Consider the following 21,127-nt stretch of genomic DNA (forward strand, 5'->3'; position numbering starts at 1 on the left):
AAAAAAAGACGACCGCGAGAAAAAATTCATTCCAGCATTATTGCACCCGATGTCCCTTCTTCGACTTTCTACAGCTTCGAGGACTCATCGGGGTTCTTGATCTCCACCACCAGCTTGCCCGTGTTCACGCCCTTGAACAGGCCGACCAGCGCCTCCTCGGCCGCGCGCAGACCGCCCTTGACAATGTGCTCCTTGCTCTTGAGCTTGCCCTCGGCCACCCACTTGGCCAGCTCGCCAATGGCGGTCGCATTCTCCGCAGCGTAGTCAAAGACCAGGAAGCCCTGCATCTTGATGCGCTGCACGACGACCTGCAGGATGTTCTTGGGGCCCTTGACGTTGGTCGTGTTGTACTGGCTGATGCCGCCGCACATGACGAAGCGCGCGTACAGGTTGGCGCGGCCCAGGGCCATGTCGAGGATCTCGCCGCCGACGTTGTCCCAGTACACGTCGATCCGGTCGGTGGTCGCCGCCTTGAACTGCTGCGCAAAGTCGGCGTCCTTGTAGTTGAGGCCGACGTCAAAGCCCAGCTCCTCGGTCAGCCACTTGACCTTGTCGGCGCTGCCCGCAATGCCGACGACGCGCTTGGCGCCCAGGATCTTGGCGATCTGGCCCACCACGCTGCCGGTCGCGCCAGCGGCGCCCGACACAACAACCGTGTCGGTCGGCTTGATGCCGCCGGCGACCTTCATGAGGCCAAAGTAGGCCGTCAGGCCAGTGCCACCCAGGGCGCTGACCAGGTCGATGGGCCGCAGGCGGCTGCGCAGGGCGGCGGGCATGGCGGCAAAGGGGTTCTCAATCATCTTCTCGTGGATGACGGCGACCTCGGTCCAGCCGGAAAAGGACACGACAATGTCGCCCTCAGCGGCCTTGGAGGACTTGGTGGCCAGCACGCGGGCGACGGTGACACCGCGCATGACAGCGCCAATCTGGACGGGCGGCAGGTAGGACGGGCGGTCGTTGAGCCAGCCGCGCATAGCCGGGTCGAGGCTCAGGTAGAGAGCCTCGACGAGCAGGAAGCCATCCTTGAGATCGGCGGCGGTGGCTGCCGGGGCCGTCTCGATGCGAAAGGTCTGGCCGGGGATGATGTCAGTGGTGGGCCGCTCGGCGAGGACGACAGAGGTATTTTGGCGTGACATTGTGAGGTGTGAGGTTGTGCGCGGCGTTGAGTGTTGTGTGTGATGTGTGGTGTGTGGAGTGTGGTGGAAATGTGATAGAAGAAGGTCGGTGTTGGAGAGTGAGGAAAACTAAAGTCGATTTGAGGGGTGGCGATAAAGATGACCTGTTGTTAAATGCATGGCGTCCCAGACAGGAAAGCGCAGAGGTGCAACGTGGAACGAGGCTTCCGTCCTTTATCTATTCTTCGAGACACCCGGAAAGCACGACTGAAGCTCAAGGGAGGAGCGCGATGCGCTAACACGTATGGCAGTAGCGATCCCAGGGCTGGTAGCCACGCCATCGGCCACATCCTCGGCAGCCGCGTCCGTCCTAGTCATAGCCTCCGACCCCGTTCTTTCCTTGTTGTTAGTTGCTCCGTGCACATCTCACCCCTCCCCTTCTCAACATTGCTCCTTCCTGCATCCTTTTTCCCTCCTTCCTGCAGCACAGGCGCCGCAGGAACAGCAACTGCTCCGAAGTCCACCTGCGCAAAAAGGCACTAGGATGCCCAAATAGAATAAAATTAAATACGGCAGCTATCCCTCGCCTCGTCACTCCTTCCTTTCTGCGACATATGCCTGCATGCCTTCCGAATTGCCCCTCCCCGTTTAGTATCAACCATATTGCGAGGCAAGAACGAAGAACCTCTGTAATTGAAAAGATAGTAGGAAAATAAAATAAAATAAAAAGAAACCCATTCAAATGCGGTGGCGCAACAAAACGTAGGGCCCAGCAGCTACAAGGTTTTCTAAGAGGGGCTTCGGCGGCTACTGTTTTAGGAACTGGATCCCGCTATTCGTGTGTGGCGAGGCGCGCTTTAACGCATTTTGTCTTTGACGGGCCAAAAATTTGTGAGACCGGCGACCGGGAAACCGCTTAGGGACGGGGCGGATACAAAATTGGATATCAAAATGTTGAGAGCCAGGAAGGACGAATCTGTGAACATGGAAACAACGAAAACGGGAATCTGTCAGTTAGAGACCGCAAGTGCATGTCATGTTGTCGTGGTGCTCCCTGGTCTCTGTCAGTTGCTCTTTCCTGTGTTCGCAACGGTGTCCCAGACAGTCAGCCAAGACAATGCAATTGCCCCTTCCCTCTGCCTGTACCCGTACGACATACAACAGATGCAAGATGCGGGCATGCAGGAACACAGAGATAGCAGGAAGGTACGACATGTACGACAGATGCGGCAGGTCGGCCGGTCCCTTGTCTCTGCGGGCTGGCAAGCACCCCACAATCGGGCTGCACGGATTTTTATTTTATTTTATTTTATTTACATATTTTTGCTTGGCTCCGCGGAGCGCGCCGGAGACTTTCTCAGTCAAAATTCCCGTATTATAAATCGAGGAGGATGAAAGCAAAACGAATCAGAAGACAAGTAGAAGAAAGATGACAGCGGAGATGTTAAAGATAATGGGGCCGTCAAACATGGCGGCACATTGCCGTTGGCATCTTGAAACGATCAACGAATGCTTCCCGGGGCAAAGGTAGCCTACCGCTTGGCGGTGGCCCTTTTTGGCGGCCGAGGCTGGCCGTTTTGGTTCAGCACTGAGACCATCGACCGCCAGCGGCGGCACTTCCGCATTGGGGACAAGTGCTGGGCGTGGTAGCAGGGATTGATAGTGGAGTTCCGGGGGGGGAGGGTTGCTTAGGGGGTGCTTTTACTTCGTAGGACGCTTGCCGCTTTGTAGTGCTGTTCAACGCCCAAAACCAGTGGTGGGACAGGGCTTGATGGTGCCGAGGCTCACGTCTTCAGCTTTGTCATTTTTTCCCCCAAAATTTCGTAGCGCATCTAAGCTCGCATGTCATGTCTATATTAGGTAACTCTCCCGGGGCGGACAGCGGGATTCACGTCATTGCCGTTGGAATTCCATGCATGCTATTGTTTGCCCACCGGGTTTCGTATTGTGCAGCTTCAAACTTGGATTTCCAAAAACAGTTTTCAAGTACGATATACAATTCCAGCCGAGGCAGAACTATCCTTCTCGAACAATCTATATTGTAACCAAGATCGCACGATGCCATGGATGCCTTGACATCGTTTCCATCGTTTTCGTTTTTAGGCCTTTGCCGAGCACGCCGAGCACGCCGAGCACGCCGAACACGCCGAATGCACAGAGTTTGTTAGGCCCGCAGCCTGTTTCCGGCCCGTGCTCCCTGCACTCTACTTCGGCTCGACGTATCCCGTCACCTTGGCCAGAGCACTGCGCACCGGTACATTGGCGTTTGCGCCCGGCTTCGGGAAGCCGTCGATCTGAACGCCTTCGCGGAACAGCAGCACGTGCGACGAGCCGCCAAAGTGGAACATGCCGAGCTCGTCGCCCTTGTTGAAGTGCTGCCCCTCCTTGACGCCAATCTCGCAGGTGCTGACCTCGTCCATGCCGACGCCGATAAACGCCATCAGGCCAATGTCCTTGTTGTCGGCCTCGATGAAAATGACGGCGCGCGTGGCCAGAGCCGTCAGGTAGCCCTGGGCCACGGTAATGCCCTTGGCGTCGATCTCGTGGTGGCTGTGGCCCTCCTCGCCCTCGAACAGCGGCTCGCTGAAGTAGGTGCCGTCCTGCACAAACGCCCGCTTCACCGTGCCCGACACGGGCGCGTGCCAGCGGTGGTACGACAGGGCCGACAGGAACGCCTGGTAGACGGTGGCGTTCTGGAACTGCTGCGCCAGCGGGTCGTGCGCGAGCATGTCGAGCACGCTGTACGGCTGGCCCTTGATCCAGAAGCGGTCGCGCAGCTTGGCCTTGCGGGCCACGTCGAACGTGCGGCTCTCGCAGGCGTTGTTGATGACGGCCAGGTCGTCGGGGTCGGCGACGGGGCGGGCTTCTTCGCGGACGTGGCGCGTAAAGAAGTCGTCCCACGACTTGTAGCCGTAGTGCTTGGCGCTCGGGTCGCAGATGTACATGTCCTCAAACTTGTGGTCTGTCTTGTAGGGGGCGTTGGCGACCTCCATCAGGTCCTTGTAGCCGACTTTGCCCAACCAGCCGGTCTCGTGGTCTCCCAGCACCTCGGCCGACTCGGGCGTCGTCAGGTACTTGCCCCAGGCGTTGAGCACCTTTTTCAGCATGCGGTTGACGTCCGGGTCGAGGAACGCCGCGTGGCCGCTCGGTGTGCCCATGACGTAGTCAAAGATGGCGCACAGAGGCACGCCGACCATGCCGACGCTCTGGGCCGCGTTGGTCCACTCGGGCGCGCGGCCGAATACGTGGTTGAGCACGTCGAGCATGTGCATGTAGTCGCGGATCTGGCGACTGCCGGTGGGGTCGCGCTGGTAGACACGGCGGTGCGGCACCTCGTCCCACATGGCTGTAAAGTACATGTAGACGCGCGGGTTGGTCTCGATGAACTCCTTGAACTCCTGGAGAACAGGGACGAGAGCGGCGCGCTTGGACTTGCTGTCGACGTGCTTGACCGTCTTGCTCAGCCACTCGTGCTGCACGCGGTGGTCTGCCGGTAGCCAGCCGCCGGCACTGACGTTGTCAGTGTTGACATCATTGGACAAGACGCCGCAACAAAAGACCGCGGCGTCCAGAAGTAGAAAAGGAAAAACGACGACGTCTGAATGACTTACTGGTGCCGCTGGTAAATCTCCGGGATATCGTGCTCGTCGCCGTGTTGCCAAACCATGGTTGCGGTGTTGATGCGGGTGGTCTGCTACACGGTATTGCTTGTTTGTTGCTGCTTTTGTCAAATGATAGCAAGCTCGATTGGATGTGTTGTAAAATGCCAAGAAACGGGTTTCTGGCTTTCCAGAGCTCCCTGCTCTGAAGCTCTTAAATAGGGGGCGTAGTTCCCCGGATGCTCTTGCCGTGCAACATGCGCTGTAGAGGGGGGGGTTTCCTAAGAAAGGATGCTGACGTCATGACCTTTAGACTGTCAGGAGCGATCGTCTTGACACAGTTTGCATAACAAAGAGAAGGAAAGAGGGGCAGCCATCCCCGCGCTTGCAAACGTGTAGCACATTTCCGAAAATCCATTGACGTATCAGCGCAGCTGAGTGGATGGATCGCGATCGCAAGTATTCATACGTCAAAAAGAATAAGCTTCGTGCCAAGAATTTCGTTGTTTTGTTCAGCGCTTCTTTGGAGCGCCCCTCTCTTTTTGCCAAGGCAAAACAGGCCGTGCCAATGTCTAATTCTGGCACTTACACGCAGACCCGCTTTAACAAGGCATGGCTGTATGCATCTATCCGTACCTTCCGCCGCATGTCGTCACCATCCGTCCATATCGACCACCTTCCCCTTTAGCTTTGACCAGCTCCGGCTTCGCTCTCTGTATTGCTTTCTCACTATTTGCCTATTTGCCCTTTGCCCGTTGTGCTTTGCCCTTTACCCATTGCCCTTTACCCATCCCCTTTGCCTTGCCTTACAGCTTGCATGCTTTCGACCCGCACGAAGTCATCGTGTGCACATACCGCAGCTTGCCCCTTTCCAGCCGCAGCTCGTGGCTGTCGGACGCGTTCATCATGTGCTCCCACACGCAAAAGACACTCACAGATCCCATGGACTCGTCAATGACATAGCGTCGGCGTGTGTTGGGCGCCTGCTTGTGGTTCGACGGGATGCCCGCCTTGCACGAGTCGTCCGGCCGGTCGTGGCCCGTGTATGCAGAGCCCTCGAGGCGCGTGCACGGCGTGCCCCAAGGGACGGCCTCAGAGGCAGTGGCATTGCTCCACATGTCGAGGTAGGCGTCAGCCGCCGCCTGCAGCACGACACGGGTGTCGCGGGCACGCTCGGGCAGGATGACGGTCCAGTTCTCCTGGAGCACGTGTTGCAGCGTCTTCTTTGCATCAAACAACCAGGCGCCAGTCGTGGTCACAATCGAGTCGACGAGCACCACCTTCTGGGGCTCCGAAAGGTCCGTCGCATGGTGAATCTGCGTCCCGATGACGTACGGGTTGGCGGGGTCGGTGGCCGAGACGAGCTCCGTGTACGTCGCACAGGCCGTCAAGTCAAAGTTCGTGCGGCGGTGGTCGATCTTGAGCGCTTTGGCCACGATAATACCGGATGCTGAACGGGACGTGGCGATGCTCACGGCTTGGTTGTTCTCCTGGTAGGTCCAGTTGGCAGCCGTGACGGCCAGGAGGGGGGCAAGCTGACCGGTCGTTTGGGCAGCGATGTACGCGTCGGCCGCCTCGGCGAGCGTAGTGTGGTTACAAGTGACCGCCTGGCCTGCGGCTTCAAGGGCAAACAAAAACAGCCACTTCATGTTAAAAAAAGTTCGATTTTGTGAATCAAAGGTAAAGTCTTGTCTTTGAGTTGTTGTTGGCTGACCAGGTTATATTTTGAAGACCAAAATACAAAAGCCGGCGCGGGTATGCTCTTTTTATTCCCATACACACGTCAAGAATAGACTGTGCGGAGAAACGGATGAATTGCCGCTGGCCCAAGGCTGCTCGCCGCGCCATTATCTATCCGCCATAGTGAGCGGGCGACGCGACAGCTTTCGGCAAGTGACGGCCAAGACTCTCGTCGGAATTCATGTAGCATTTATCGTTGTGTTCACACATGGAAGAAAGCCTCTTATGCAACAGCACCACAGTCCACAGTTCTGGATACACCAGTTTGTGCCCCTGGAAAGGCACCAACTGATGCCACTCTGCCATGTTCCGTCACCTCGGTCTTATGGTCTTATATACAGTTCTGGCCAATCCAGCTGTCCTATTTATTCGATCCATACCTACGACGCGGTATAGCCACCGTCGACAGTCCAGTTGTACATCATCCTCCGTGCCACTACAGACCCAGAATAGATCGCATCACCGTCGCCAGCTTGGCCGCACACGCCGCCTCGTCGCCGGCCACCTCTTGTGCACGCCACGCAACAAAGCGGTCCGGGCGCACCAGCACAGCGCCCGACTCGCCGACGCCGCGCAGTTCGGCCCAGGCAAAGTAGAAGTCCTCCCACTGCTGGCGGAAGCCGACAGTGTGCACGTGGAGGGGAACGCCGCCCAGGGCCTCGGACACGCGAGACGCCGCACCATGCCAGGCGTCGCCGCCGATGCCCGTGAACAGCACAAACTTGCCGTGGCCGGCGATGTCAATGGTGGAGGTGGGCTTGGCGGACGGAATGGCGCCGTGGTTGAGCCAGACGTGGGGCAGGCGGCTGCCCGGGTACGTGTTGGGCTCGTGGTACAAGATGGGGTCGACGGCAGCACGGCCGGGCAGCGTCCAGGCCTCGCTCTCGTCGGCGACATAGATTCCCTGGCCGCTGTAGTGCTGGTTCATCTCGATACCCAGGCCATTGAACTCATGGGTTGTGTGATGAATGGCTTGGCGCAGCGTGTTGCGGCGAGCTTGCCCGGCCGGGGTGGGCGCCTCGAGTTCGTCCAGAACGGCCCGCCGGTCTTTGACCGTTCTGGGCAGCGCGCCCAGGGCCTCCCAGACATTGTAATGGTCGCGGAAGCCCTGGTTGGCGCGCGTGATGATGCCTTTGCCGACAGGCTGGCGCTCGACACTGTACGTGTCGAGCAGCTGCGGGCCGGCCAAGCCATTGTGCACATAGGCGACTTTCCAGGCGAGGTTGAAGGCGTCTTGAATACAGGTGTTCGATCCCAGGCCGTTCATGGGCGGGTGGCGGTGGACGGCGTCGCCGAGGCAGAAGACGTTGCCGACCGAGTAGGTCTCGGCGACAATCTCGTTGATGTACCACTTGCTGACATTCAGAATCTCGGCAGGCGTGTCGTCACCGATAAAGCCGCGCACGCGGGCCAGGTACTCCTCGTTGGTCGTCTTCGACAAGGATTCGAAGTTGTCGGCGCCGTCGACATCGCGACTCGGAAAGAGAATGAACATCCACTCGTGCCACGGCTTAACCATGCGTACAAGGCCCATCCAGCCAAAAGCCGGGTGCTCTCGGTCCGGCTGCATGACCCAGTGCAGGTTGCCCCGGCGGGCGTCCACCAAGTGCGACATGTCGGCGCGCACGAGTACGTTGACGGCCAGGCCCTGGCCGGGTTTCTTGATGAGCGGCAGGTCCAGCTGCTTGACGACCTGGCTCTGCGCACCGTCTGCACCAAAGATGTACTTGGTGCACACACGGTATTCGACATTGGCCAACTTGTCCCTCAGTGTCGCCGTGTACATGCCTGTGGTAGTGTCCCTGGTGAATCCGAGGAGAGCAGTGTCAAAACGCATTTTGTAGCCGGCATGGGTGGCATGCCGCACGAGCACAGGCTCCAGCAGCGTTTGTGGCAGGTCCATAGGCGCACAGGGACTCGCCGACTCATAATCGCCCTAGAGAGTCAGAAAGTGATGACAAGTGACAAGTGGCAACTAAAGAGTGACAGCAAAAATCTGTGACGAAGCCTGACGGGCTTACCTTCCGCTTAGGGTCGTTGCCCCAGGAGTAGATGCGGGCGTATTCGGCACCGGCCATGCTGTGGCACCAGCGCGTGTGCATCATGCAGCTGCCTTCGGACGACACCTGCTTGAGAGCCGCGTCGAGGCCGATGTCGCGCAAGCACTCGAGCGCGGCAATGTTGGTAATGTGTGCGCGCGGCGTGTTGGCTGTGCCGGGCGCCGCGCTGATAATGATACCTTTCAAGCCATACTCGGCAAGAAAACAAGCAAGTGAGGCGCCCGAGGGGCCGGCACCGACAATCAAAATCTCGGTCTCGATGACTTTGTTGCTGACGGCAGCAGGACAATCGGCAATGCCAGGTGGCGGTGGGGGATATGTGGAGGGGATGGAGGGCATAGTGGGCGCAACAACCTCGTGTGTACCGCTGGCAGCCGGAGGTGCTCCAGACACGGAGCTTGCGTCTGGGCCGACGATATGGAGCTCGCCATTGGGTGTGGATCCATTATTGGTCGACGACGATGTATGCTCCTGGGCACAGGGAATGGTAGACTGCGGTGAAGAGACTTGTATGCTAGCAGGAATTGAAGGCGTGGTGCTGGAGCCGATGTTGATGTCAGCCGGTGCCATTGTTTCGGACAGTCGGTGAAACAGGGTACGCCAGAAACTGAGATGTCGTGAGGGTTGAGGACCGAGGGAATGTAGTTCTGACGGTCGAAGTATGATGTCCGAATTTATCTGAATATTGCGCCGGTCTCTGTCTTTTGCAGTAACTTCTCTTGGCCTCTTTAGAAGCCTTGTACGATTGTCTTCCTCCTTTGAGACAGACAAAGGTTTAGTATGTACGTGACGATGCGGAGAGGATGAAGACAAGGGAAGGGGTTATGGGTGAGAAGGAGGAGAGAGAAAAGGTAAAAGAAACTCATAAAATAGATGAAAATAGGAAAATAAGGAACCACTGGGGAAAGACGTCAGCCGAAGAGCTCTCATAGTTTCGCAATCATTGTCCCGCGCAGATCAGATGGACAGGACTGGGCGTCGGGGTCGCAGGCTTGTGTGGACTGGAGTGCATCTGCAGGCACTCGAGCCATGGTTCATCTTCACAGACAACAACAGACGTCCACCCAACAAAGGCGGCTGCAATACCCTGGCCTGCCCGGTACGGATTCCCAGTGGAGATACGGGACGAAGTGCGGGATGGTGCGGGCGAATAACACGATGGGAAAATAAACAGAAAAAAAGCGTGGCCAAACGCAGCGAAAACAGTCCGAAGATCGTCCGCAGGCTAGTGTCTCCGCCGCCTTGGCTGCTGCGTTCAGTCTCGTTTTTCACATCGGTGCTTCCCGAGGGTGTCGTGTCGGCTTCTCAACTGTGGACAAACCAATATGTCAGTATGGGGTGACTATGGCATTGAAAAGCGACTGAAAGCGAAGAAGTAACGAGAGACAAAGACATTATGTACAGAAAATAGAGACGTACCCTAGCATCAAAATGTCGTCCGACGCAACTGCCCCGGGGCCCGAAGACCAGTTCGGCCGTGCCGCGTCTGTCGTCGAGTGGCGTGCAGACCTCGACCATGCAGCTGCCACGCTGCCCGGCGCACCGCCCGTGCACGCCATGGCGGACGAGCCGGGCGGAGGATATCGAGTGGCATTCAAAGACCCTGTCGACGGCTTGCCTTTCCACCTTGTGTACGGGCAGGCACCCGTGACCGCGTAAGGCGGCGTGCCGTCCTGCGACCGGGCATTCAACTTTGTCCGTTTTTTATCCCTGGTGCTGCGCTGTCGTCATTTGTGGGATTGCTGTGAGGTCGTTGTTGTTGCCATTGTTGTTGTTGTTGTCTAACAATTGTATCGGCTGCCCAAAAACATCGCGAAGGAAACGAGTTCCAGCATTTCAAAAGGGGTAAGTTGGCGCTGGCACCTTCCTCACTTCTCAAATCTCACATCCCCCACCACCTTCCTTCCATCCCTTCTACCCCTTTTCGCGCCTTCCTTCAACTCGTTTTCTGTCTTGCTCTTTCCTCGCCAGTCCACAGTCCTACCCGACGCTCTTTCCTTGTCTGACACGGCTTCACCCGGCAATAGGACCCGCCCCCGTCCACAAGTTTGGCCACTTTGGCATGTGTGTCACCGACTTTGCCGCGGCCTACCGCTTCTACACCACCCGCTTCAACTTTGTCTCCAGCGACGTTGTCTACGATGATACCGATACCAGCCGGGACGTGACGACGTTTTTACTACTGGGTCGACCCCTCGCGCTTTGTCCTCGAGCACTATGTGGACGGCGACCTGGTGAACCGCCAGTGCAAGCCAAACCGGTCGCAGGCCTCACCAGATGGTCTGCACATATGGGGTGCGCATCCTCCTTTGCTGTCTCTTTTGTTTGCTTTTTTGTTCATTGACAAGCTTTGCAGGGGCACGACCCGACTGCTGTAGAACGGACGGAGCCGATGGACGATGGTCGTCGAATGCGTGAAAAGTACAAAGGAAGGTGTTCACAGAACGTGCTGTCCGCAATATCTACGCGAGGATAGACCAGAAAGAGAATGAATTTAGGGAAATGGCCTGTTTCGTGTCAAAGACTGTGTGGCCGTTTCAAAAGTCTGACTAAATCAAGCTGTGCTCAGGTGACATTGCTGTGTCGCCATGTAATACCGACCATTCTATGTGGGGCATCTACTTAGAGTCTACGGAGCGCTGTGATGCACATATCCACACTCCAAATTATATTGGTGTTTACTTTTCTATTTTTGCTTATAGAGAGCGAAGAGGGCGTGGCACGAAGGGTAAAAAAGAGAGTGGTGGAAACCAAAAGATACCGAAGAAAAAAAAATGGCGTGTAAAACGGCCCTCTCACGCCTGTCTTCTCCCTTTCACAAAACACAAAAGCACATCCATCCGTTCGCCGATTTAATTGTATCCTCTTCTGTGTCCGCCCGTAACAGCCGAACGTCCTCCTTGAAATATCAAAACAACACGCCTATCCTGCCAAGTACGAAACAATGAAAGGAACAAAAACAATAACAAAAACCAAAGACACGGTGAAACGCACAAGTCCCATGCGCACGCAACAAAATGTTCCCACAATGCTCCCTAACCTCGTGAATGTGTGTTGCTTGGTGTTGGTGTACTCCTGCCCCTTATCCCTTATCGCTGGGGGTTGCCCCCTCTCAGCTTCTCCCTCCTCTTTCCTGGTATATCCTTTTCCTTTCCCCACCCCATCTAGTCGTTGTCTGTCGTGCATCGTACCGAGTCTTGTCGTCATCCTTGGGCCCCGCTGTGCCTTCCCTGTCCGTCTACTCTGTTCGATAAAACTTCTTGTACAGGAGGTGCAGCAGTAGGTTGACGTTGAGCCGCAGGTTGCCCTCGAAGACGTTCATGAACTGGTGCGCCTCGAACTGCGCCTGTAGCAGGTCCTCAATCGACACGAGCGCGCTAGCACCGGGAATCTGGATGTGGCCACGCGAGCCCTCGATGGAGAACACGCCGACCTCGTCGCAGGAAATGGTCAGGTTGATCTTGTCGTAGTCGCGGTCCATAACGCCCGTCCAGGACACCACGACGCCCTTCTCGGCCAGTGCCCGCACGCTGTACTTGTATGACCCAAACTTGGGCACCCGTCCGCTGCGCTCCAACTCGCGCTGATGGTTGTACTGCTTCGTGAATGGCAGGAGGAACCGTTTTTTGCTGTTGTTTTCATGGTTAGCATGGGTTCAAACGACTTGATAACACACCCGCGTATCCATTACCCCCCCCCCCCCCCCACCCCCACAAAAAAACGTACCCCTTCTTGTTTTGCAGCGTAGCCATTGCCTGCTCAATGTAGTCGTCGTAGCTCTTGCGCTTCTGCTCCAGGTACTTGGCCTTTTCGTGCAGGTTGCCTAGCGTAAGACGCACGCCTTCTAACTCGCGCTGCCGCTGCACGCGCCGCCGGCTCTTGGTGCGGATGTCCAGCGCAATCGCATTCAGCACGTCCTGATAGTGGTTGTGCTTGGATATCCGTCCCAGCTGCTCCAGACGCAGCACGTTCTCTAGTGCCGTGCGCTTGAGGTCGTAGTAGGACATGCGGGTCACGTCCACCATGTTGGCGTCCGAGTACGCGCCGCGCGTGTTGCTGCCCACCGCAAAGTCCTCTCGCAGCAGCGACTGCCATTTCTGCTCGTCCTGTGGGTGAATCGGCTTCACCAACACGTCCAGGAGATTCGCGCCAGTCTGCACACGGATAATATACAGAATGCATCGCTTTGTCTCCATGAACAGTGCCTTGACCTCCGCCTCGGGATCTTCCACGTCATGCAGCTTGGGTGTCAGGTACATTTGAATGTCCGACGAGCCGGCCGCCGTCATCTCGTTCTCGTTGTTCTTCGCACTGCCGAGTTCCTGCACAATCTCGCGCAGCATGTCGTCGCGGTTTGGGCAAATCGCGGGCAGCTCCGACACCACCAACTGGTGGATGGCAAAGATGTCCGTCATCTTGATGTACAGCGTCGGCTTGTTCTTGGCGTACAGGTCGTTGAACTCGTCAATGTCGAAAGTGCTCTCGGCGTCCGGCACCGACACAAGTGCCTCCATGATGCGGCCCAGGCGGGCAACCGAGTCGGAGATGAATGCATTCAGCGGCAGCAAGTGAATGTTGTCGCCGCCAAATGGCCGGCCGCTGGCAATCTGGCCAAGGGCCTTGGCCACTTCGCCCAGGTTGCGCTTCTGGAGCGGGCTGAGATTCTTGTCGATAACACCGACGTTCTCCGGCGACGTGACTGCCGGCTGCAGGTAGAAGCGCCAGAGCCAGTTGCCCACGAGCTGGAGATGGTACTGTGGGGGGTCGCGCTGGAAGTGCTGGCAAAGCGAATCGAACATCTGCCGGCAGATGAAACGAATACCATACGGTAGGCGTGGCAGGAGGTCCTCGAGGGACAGCAGGAACTGATCGGAGATCTCGCGCAGGTCGCGGAGGTGGTCGATAAACAGCTCCTGGGTCTCTGGGTCCTTGATGGCGTGCTCACGTGGGACGTCGCGCGGCCGATGGCTGGGCTGGCCTGTCCGGAGCTCTTCGTTGTTGATGGCCGACCGGTAGATTTGCAAGGGATCGCTCTCCAGGTCGAGTGCCGGGTCTTCGATAATGTTGTCGCGGATCATGGGACCCAAGAGGTCGCGCAGGTATTTGCGGTCGCGGGGTGATCGTGTGTAGTTGGTGAGAAGCTTCTGCCAGTAGTAGTTGCCACGGACGTACTCCTGGATGGAAGACGACCCGTCGATTTCTTCGCTGATCGACCGGGCAATCAGCTTGAGCAAGTAGTACTCCTCTCTCCGCTTCTGCGCATAGCCAAACAGGCTCATGATCAGAAGCTCAATCCGCCGCCCCTCCTTTTCGGATATGCCCTGCATGCGAATGCGACGGAACAGGCGCGCCAGGTACTGGGGCTGCGTCTGCAGGTTGAAGAAGAGCTGCTGGTACGATTCCAGCTTCTTGCGAGAACTCTTGTTCAACGCCTTCAGGTCGAACTGGTTGGCGGACGTCATGGGCGTGCTGGCAAGGATGTTTCCGGTGTGACCACCAAAGTTGCTCTGGTGCCGCACAACCTCGTCGAGGGTAATTTTGTTCTTGACGAGAAGTGCAATCTTGATGTCGAGTTGGTCAATGTACTGCTCCATCGTCTCGTTTTGGCGAACCTGCTGCACAACGGTCTTGCGCATCCGCTCAAACTCGACCTCCTCGTTGAAGTCAAAGTCGCTGTCGTTTAGCAGATGAACAAAGTTCTTCACGGCGTTGACCGGAGGGTTCTTGCCAGTGGTGAGGCTCTTGTATGCTTCACCCTGCATCTTGGCGCGGACAAAGCTTTGGATCTTGACAACGCGTTGCATATTCTCGTTGAAGAAGCGCTTCTTCTCGGCAAACCGGCGGCGGACGATAAAGGCCTTGGCGGCAGCTTGCAGGGCAACGATCGACTCCTCCTGCTCATCGAGCTGGTTGAGGAGCTCGCCGATCTCGCCGCGCAGCAACATGGCCCGGGCGAGAGCCTGCAGCTGGACAATTCCGGGTTCGGTGGAGTGCAGCTCGTCCAAGAAAGCAGAGTGTTTTTGACGGAAGATGAAGGCCCGCGCATTTGCTTGCAGCCGCGTGATTTGGCGTTCCTGGGCAGAGAGCGCGTTCAGATCGCCCGCGACCCGGAAGCGCTCGAGCATGCCGCGGGCATGTGACTGCAGTGCAATGAGCTCCGGCTCGCACTCTTGAAGGCCGTCGAGCGTATCGGTGATGTTGCGTCGAACAGCAGCGGCCCGGACACAGGCCTGCAGCGCCTCGATCTGGGGCACATGCTGGCGCAGCTCGGCTGTCAGGGCAGTGACGGACTGCCGGGCGGCGTTGCCTCGTACCACGGCCTGCACGTGCTCCCACTGAGGTGCAAAGCGTGCAAGTGCCTCTTTCTGCAGGTGAATCTGGTGTCTCGTTAGCATAGCCCTTGCGGCGGCCTGGAGGTCGGCTACTGCGTGACTCTCAGCAAAGAGCGCCGCCTGCTCGTCCTCCAGGCGCCTTCTCAGCAGCATGCCACGAACGGCAGCCTGCAGAGCTGTGGCCGAACCGGCCGCATGCTTTGCATCCTGCTTCTGAGAAAGCATTTTTCTGCGCGCCAAGTATCCCCGGAAAACCGCCTGAATGCCTCGCACGGGCCCTGAAGCGTGCTGTAGCTGAGAACGAACGTCTCGTACCTGGTTGCGGACCTTGTTGGCCCGAATGAGGCTCTGAAGCTCGAGGACATGACCTTCCATGCTCTCCAAGTAGTATTCTTTCTCATGCTGCCGCTGGCGGACAAGGAATCCGCGTGCAGCGCTTTGCAGGTCGATGGCGAAGCGCCGCATCTGCATTCGGTAGTCGATAATTTGTCTGGCAAAGTCACCGCGAATACGAGCCTGGAGGTCGATCAGCCAGTTCTCGTCGTCCCAGAGCTGCTGCATGGATTGGCCTAGCCGCATGCGCACGAGAGCGCCGCGTGCTTGTGCTTGCAGGTCCACGATCGAGGCCTCGTTCTCGGCCAGCTCGCGGTCGATGCGCTCCTCTTCCGTTTCGACGGGCTCAGGCTCTACATCAAAGTCGGCGCCGATGGTACCGAAACTGGGCATGTTGGCACCCAACTTATCGAGACCCTTTTGCACTGCTTCGAGTTCGTGGTGCTCGAATTCGAGCTGGCCAACGAGGTTGCCGATGCGGAAGTCAACAATGCCCTTGCGGAAGAGCAGCCAACTCAGGGCGTGAATGCAGTAGATGACCTTGGGGATGTTCTTCTTCTCGTACAGATCGATCATCTCGAAGCGGAACAGGTCGGGTAGCTCGACCTCGTCGAGGTAGCGGAAGAAGTTGGCAATGTTGTCCGAGTAGAGATACTGGAGTTTCTGGTGCCGAATGATACGGAACGGCCTGTCGGGGTTCAGAGCAGCCACAACTTCGGCGAGTGTGACACCGTCTCGCAGCGCCTCTTCAAGCTCGACAATGGGTGGGATGGTGCGGTGGATGACATCCTCAATCCACTCCTTGGCCTCGCCGATGTGGCAGAGATACTCGTAGGCCTGGAGAAATTGCCGTTGCTTCTCCATCCAATTCCAATCACCACCACCGCGGCCTCCGGACTTGGCGGGTGCGGCGTTCTGCAGCCGTCGCCGGCCGCGAAGACCCACGACTTCCTCTGATGTTGCGGCGAGAGCAAAGTCATCAGCGGAGCCAGACTGTGCCAGCTTTGAGAGGGTTCGCAGCTGATTTGTCGACGACTTGCCCAGAGTCTGGAAGTCGGGTGCGGTGATGGGTGCCGTGTGTGCATGGTGGAGAGTTGCGGGCATGCTAGCATGAGCGACAGCGGCGCTTCCGCCTCGATTGATCGAGTCGGACCGCGTGAGGAGCATGGAGTTGGGACGTATGGCGGAAAGCGGAGCTTGTGGACGGTTGCTGCCAAACCGGTCATTTTCGATATTGCTGCTGCGGTTGCCGCTGGAGAGGGAGCCAATGTCGACGCTCTGGCCGCGATCATGGCGCGAGAGGCTCTTCACTGGCGATGTCGGCGGGGAGGTGACGGAGGCAGCGGGCGCTTGAGGCAGCGGGCGCAGTGACCGCCGCGCATTGCCATATATGTTCTCGCCATGTGCCTTGGGAGGTGACGAGACGTGGAGGTTGGAGAAAGAGGTCGAGAGTCGGGCAGCCTCGCTCTGACCACGCTTGTGTCCCAGCGACGAGTACCCGCCAGAATACGATGTCATGCTACTGGCGGCCGAGCTCTGGTCGGAGACGTTGGAGTAGCCGGACGAGGCGGACGAAGACGCTGTTGATGGTTGGCGGGCAACCGAATAGTCAAACGTTTGTGACTGTCGGAGGGGATGCGGTCGGTGCATCTTTGTTGCTTGTGGATGCGGCAATCAATGTTGTGCCCGGAAGTCCGGCGGGTGTCAATGACAGCTTGCAAAACTGCTGGCAGCTCCGTTGGCTTCCATATGGACACAGTCCACGGGTGAAGGTACGTGGTGAAGGTACTGTTCAGAAAAGCAGCGGCGTAGACGGACGTGTGTAATCTGAAGAGAAGTGTATCGGTCGTGGACGAAACGGGGATTGCGACGTATTGGTTATGGCAGAGTCGAAAATGAAGCAAAACAAAAGATCGTGAGATCGCGGCGAAATGGTTCCTGCGTCGCGCTTGCTCGCCAGCGTCGGCTTGAAGAGAATAAGACACACTGGCAAAGAGTTACCAGGGCGTGCAATGAATAGAAAGCGTGTCGAAAAAGATGACGAGAAATGAAACTTTACATGCCAACGACCAGAGGGCAGTGGAGTGTTGGCGTATTGGCAAGGTCCAAGAGGTGCCGTGGGAAAAATTCGGACAAAATGGGCTACCGCAGAGCATCTCTCTTACAACAGGAAGGATCCAGCGACAATAGCTGGGCGGCGTTATTACTATACTGAGGGTAGGCACGGGTTTCTGTGTGCGGCAGGTGTGGACGAGGGGCGCTCCTTCTCGATCTGGATGGCCTGTCGCCCTGGAGATCGGGCCATCTTGTTTGTTTACATTGCGCCTGCCCTACTGGGGGCGGACTTTGGTGCTAGCGTAATTTACGTCACAAGGGGCCCAGGCCACGGCACATAGAGTGTCTTTGCGCACGGGCCACGAGTTGCGGCTGGTTAAATACATGAAACTTGCTATCTGCTTACCGGGGCGCTACGACAATTGATGGGCACAGTCAAACCGTTAGATTAGACGAGATAAACATTGTGTCACGTGCATTTCATCCACCGTCCAACAGATTCTCGTCGCGGTCAAATCGGACCCCTACCCGGCGACAGGCCGAATATCGGAATATCGTAGCCTTGGACAGACGTCAACATTGTCTTCACGGTTGTCAAAAGTCGCCAGGCGAGTTGCAATTGACAATGTCGCCGCCACGGGCAAACTGGCCCACCCAGATGGCCTTCCATCGCACCTGCCTCGCAAATAGTCATAGTGACTAAGCCTTGACGACGCGACTGCCCCGCTTTAATATTTTTCTGGCACGGCGATAAAGGTAAAAAATTTGCCTGCGGTGAGAGCAAGCGAAGTTCCCTTTTTTTCCTTCTTTCTTCTAATGGGGAGAAGAGAACTACGAACGGTACGTGAAACTGCCACTGGTCGAAAGTCCAATTGTAGACGTCTTCGAACTCAATCATACTGTTTTACGTTATCGGAACACGTCTTTCACACGGTATGTGCATTTTCCCTGCGCGAAAACGCGACTAAGACGCCTCCTAAGGGGGTTGACGTCGTTGCTGTCGATCTTTTCTCCGTGACTTCTCACCGTTCCGCAAGGCGTTGCCCCTCGAACGAGCGTGGTCCAGCCTCACACAGCCTCACATCGTGACCCGTATTCGCCTGCTAACATCTGACGTCTCCAGTTTCCGCTTCACACGCCGCAAACATGCCTGAAGCAGTCAACGGCATCGACCACTTCCTGAGCGCCTCCAAGGCCCTGGCCACGCTCGAGGAGTACGAGGAGCGCGATGGCCTGGGGATCAAGGATCTCATGAACGCCCGGGTGCACGGCGGCCTCACGTACAACGACTTCCTCGTTCTGCCCGGCTACATTGGCTTCCCCGCGTCCGAGGTGGCCCTCGACTCGCCCATCACGAAGCGCATCACGCTCAAGACGCCCTTTGTCTCGTCGCCCATGGACACGGTGACCGAGCACGAGATGGCCATCCACATGGCTCTGCAGGGTGGCCTGGGTGTCATCCACCACAACTGCTCGCCCGACGCGCAGGCCGACATGGTCCGCAAGGTCAAGCGGTACGAGAACGGCTTCATCCTGGACCCCGTTGTCATCAAGGTCGACACGACCGTTGGTGAGGCGAGAGCCCTCAAGGAGAAGTGGGGGTTCGGTGGTTTTCCTGTGACTGGTAAGCAAACCCCTCGAATTTTTCGTTCAATTTATGATATATATATATATATGTATTGCACTCGACCGCCCCTTCACAGACCTCCCGCGCAGCCTGCATACATTCATGCCTTGTTATGATTATTACCACTTTTTATTATAACTTTCGTTCCACCGTCAACGGCATAACGCCATGGGGATAACAAAGAATCTTTATGACACTTGGCACATTCATTTTTCGATGTTGTTTTTAAATCCGTCTTCGTTCTCGAAGGATCGAAACGTGACTAACTCGACACAGAGAACGGCACCTTGGGCTCCAAGCTCCTCGGCATTGTCACGAACCGCGACATCCAGTTCGAGGATGATGGCAACCGCCCCGTGTCCGACGTCATGGTCAAGGACCTTGTCACCGCCCCGGCTGGTGTGACCCTCGTCGAGGCCAACAAGATCCTGTCGCAGTCCAAGAAGGGCAAGCTGCCGATCGTTGACAAGGACGGCAACCTCGTGTCCATGATCTCGCGCTCCGATTTGACCAAGAACCTGCACTTCCCTCTCGCTTCCAAGCTGCCCGACTCCAAGCAGCTGATCTGCGCTGCCTCCATCGGCACGCGTCCCGAGGACAAGATCCGCCTGCAGAAGCTGGTGGACGCCGGCCTGGACATTGTCGTCCTCGACAGCAGCCAGGGCAACAGCATGTACCAGATCGAGATGATCAAGTACATCAAGGCGACCTACCCCGACCTGGACGTCATTGGCGGAAACGTCGTGACCCGGGAGCAGGCTGCTGCCCTCATTGACGCAGGTGTTGACGGCCTGCGCATCGGCATGGGCAGCGGTTCGGCCTGCATCACGCAGGAGGTCATGGCCGTCGGCCGCCCGCAGGCCACTGCTGTGTACAACGTGTGCGCTTTTGCTGCGCGCTTCGGCGTTCCCTGCATTGCCGACGGTGGCATCCAGAACGTCGGCCACATTGTCAAGGGTCTGTGCCTGGGCGCGTCCACGATCATGATGGGCGGTCTCCTGGCCGGCACGACCGAGTCGCCCGGCACGTCGTTTGTGTCGCGCGAGGGCAAGCTGGTCAAGGCGTACCGCGGCATGGGCAGCATCGACGCCATGCAGGACAAGAAGGCCGGCGGCGGCGGCAAGAACAGCCAGAAGAGCAACGCCGGCACGGCTCGCTACTTCTCCGAGGGCGACAGCGTGCTGGTCGCGCAGGGCGTGTCCGGCGCTGTGGCGCACCGCGGGTCCATCAACAAGTTCCTGCCGTACCTGGCTGCCGGCGTCAAGCACTCTATGCAGGACAGCGGCATCAAGAGCTTGCGAGAGCTCCACGAGAGCGTCTCCTCTGGCAAGTTGCGCTTCGAGATCCGGACGGCGAGCGCCCAGCTTGAGGGTGGCGTGAACATGGAGTCGTACGAGAAGAAGCTCTACGTGTAAGCGAGGGTGTGTTTCTTATTTGACGGATGACGACTAGGAACGGGATTTGGAGAAAGGGTACATTTCTTGATTATGTTTTGTCCCTTATTTTGGCAAAGCCTCTTTTTTGACGATTGGGGACATGAGGACTTGAAGAGGAGGATACGTATATACTCGTTGTCTTTTTGCTTTTTGCGTAACCCAGAAACATAAAAAAGACGTTGCAGTTCAGTAGAGTTCGCTTGATGTGCTTGAAGGCGGCCAAGACGGCAGGGCTACGGCCTGGCCGAACCAAGCGGCCACAAGCACGGAGAGCGGACTCTACGGCCGCTGCGAGATGGGGCGACCCATAGTAGGAAGAGGAGGAGACGAGGCGACGACAGACGAGCCATGCATGCGGCGTTGGGGGCGTTCTTTTGAGATTTTTGCCTCTTTGCTGCTTTTCTTTCTTTTTTTACATCTCTTTTTTTATCTTTCAATTTTGGCATCATGATAAACCTCCAAAATTTGGATATGTCCTTGTCACTTTCCTGACATTTGAGCCGCCTTTTACCGTTCTTGTTCGCCGTCGTTCTGGCTAACATTCCTGCAGGAGCAAAAGGCGGAGAATCTCCATTCAGTGTGGCTCTGGCCGTGCCTCGTCACAGACCCTCCAATGCGGCCACCCCGGCCCTTTTCTTCCTTACTGGCCACTCTATTGGACCAAACCAGTGTCGATATGCACAAAGACCAAAGCTGGGCAGGCTGACATGCACGATGCACAAGCAAACCTCTGTCGCGACGGAAGGCTGGTCAGGCGCACAGCCACAGAGCTGCCTAAAATGCGACCACCAAGAAGCTGGGACAGCAAAGAGCCATAAAAAGCTGTTCGC

The 21,127-nt window shown here is 57.1% G+C and overlaps 7 protein-coding genes across 7 annotated transcripts; 2 read left to right on the forward strand and 5 right to left on the reverse strand.

Moving 5' to 3' along the window:
* Positions 1–68: 68 nt before the first annotated feature.
* Positions 69–1,136, reverse strand: SPBR_06052 (uncharacterized protein; the record flags this gene model as incomplete). The annotated part of the gene is made up of 1 exon (XM_040764314.1): positions 69–1,136. The coding sequence occupies one exon, from the start codon at positions 1,134–1,136 to the stop codon at positions 69–71; it is 1,068 nt and encodes a 355-aa protein (XP_040622529.1).
* A 2,183-nt stretch (positions 1,137–3,319) lies between these two features.
* On the reverse strand, positions 3,320–4,782 carry SPBR_05903 (phosphatidylserine decarboxylase; the record flags this gene model as incomplete). The annotated part of the gene is made up of 2 exons (XM_040764166.1): positions 3,320–4,625; positions 4,727–4,782. The coding sequence occupies 2 exons, from the start codon at positions 4,780–4,782 to the stop codon at positions 3,320–3,322; spliced, it is 1,362 nt and encodes a 453-aa protein (XP_040622530.1).
* Positions 4,783–5,520: 738 nt separating this feature from the next.
* Positions 5,521–6,363, reverse strand: SPBR_06140 (uncharacterized protein; the record flags this gene model as incomplete). The annotated part of the gene is made up of 1 exon (XM_040764402.1): positions 5,521–6,363. One exon carries the CDS (start codon positions 6,361–6,363, stop codon positions 5,521–5,523), a length of 843 nt encoding a protein of 280 aa, XP_040622531.1.
* A 527-nt stretch (positions 6,364–6,890) lies between these two features.
* SPBR_05683 (2,4-dichlorophenol 6-monooxygenase) lies at positions 6,891–9,084 on the reverse strand (the record flags this gene model as incomplete). The annotated part of the gene is made up of 2 exons (XM_040763946.1): positions 6,891–8,390; positions 8,476–9,084. The coding sequence occupies 2 exons, from the start codon at positions 9,082–9,084 to the stop codon at positions 6,891–6,893; spliced, it is 2,109 nt and encodes a 702-aa protein (XP_040622532.1).
* An 861-nt stretch (positions 9,085–9,945) lies between these two features.
* On the forward strand, positions 9,946–10,932 carry SPBR_06082 (uncharacterized protein; the record flags this gene model as incomplete). Its single annotated transcript, XM_040764344.1, has 4 exons — positions 9,946–10,169; positions 10,486–10,678; positions 10,728–10,809; positions 10,871–10,932. 4 exons carry the CDS (start codon positions 9,946–9,948, stop codon positions 10,930–10,932), a joined length of 561 nt encoding a protein of 186 aa, XP_040622533.1.
* An 820-nt stretch (positions 10,933–11,752) lies between these two features.
* SPBR_05481 (IQ motif containing GTPase activating protein) lies at positions 11,753–16,829 on the reverse strand (the record flags this gene model as incomplete). The annotated part of the gene is made up of 2 exons (XM_040763745.1): positions 11,753–12,143; positions 12,241–16,829. The coding sequence occupies 2 exons, from the start codon at positions 16,827–16,829 to the stop codon at positions 11,753–11,755; spliced, it is 4,980 nt and encodes a 1,659-aa protein (XP_040622534.1).
* A 1,551-nt stretch (positions 16,830–18,380) lies between these two features.
* Positions 18,381–20,276, forward strand: SPBR_05746 (IMP dehydrogenase; the record flags this gene model as incomplete). Its single annotated transcript, XM_040764009.1, has 2 exons — positions 18,381–18,858; positions 19,138–20,276. The coding sequence occupies 2 exons, from the start codon at positions 18,381–18,383 to the stop codon at positions 20,274–20,276; spliced, it is 1,617 nt and encodes a 538-aa protein (XP_040622535.1).
* Between the last annotated feature and the right edge of the window lie 851 nt (positions 20,277–21,127).

The sequence above is a fragment of the Sporothrix brasiliensis genome, assembly GCF_000820605.1.
Source record: "Sporothrix brasiliensis 5110 chromosome Unknown Cont15, whole genome shotgun sequence".
NCBI lineage: Eukaryota > Fungi > Ascomycota > Sordariomycetes > Ophiostomatales > Ophiostomataceae > Sporothrix > Sporothrix brasiliensis.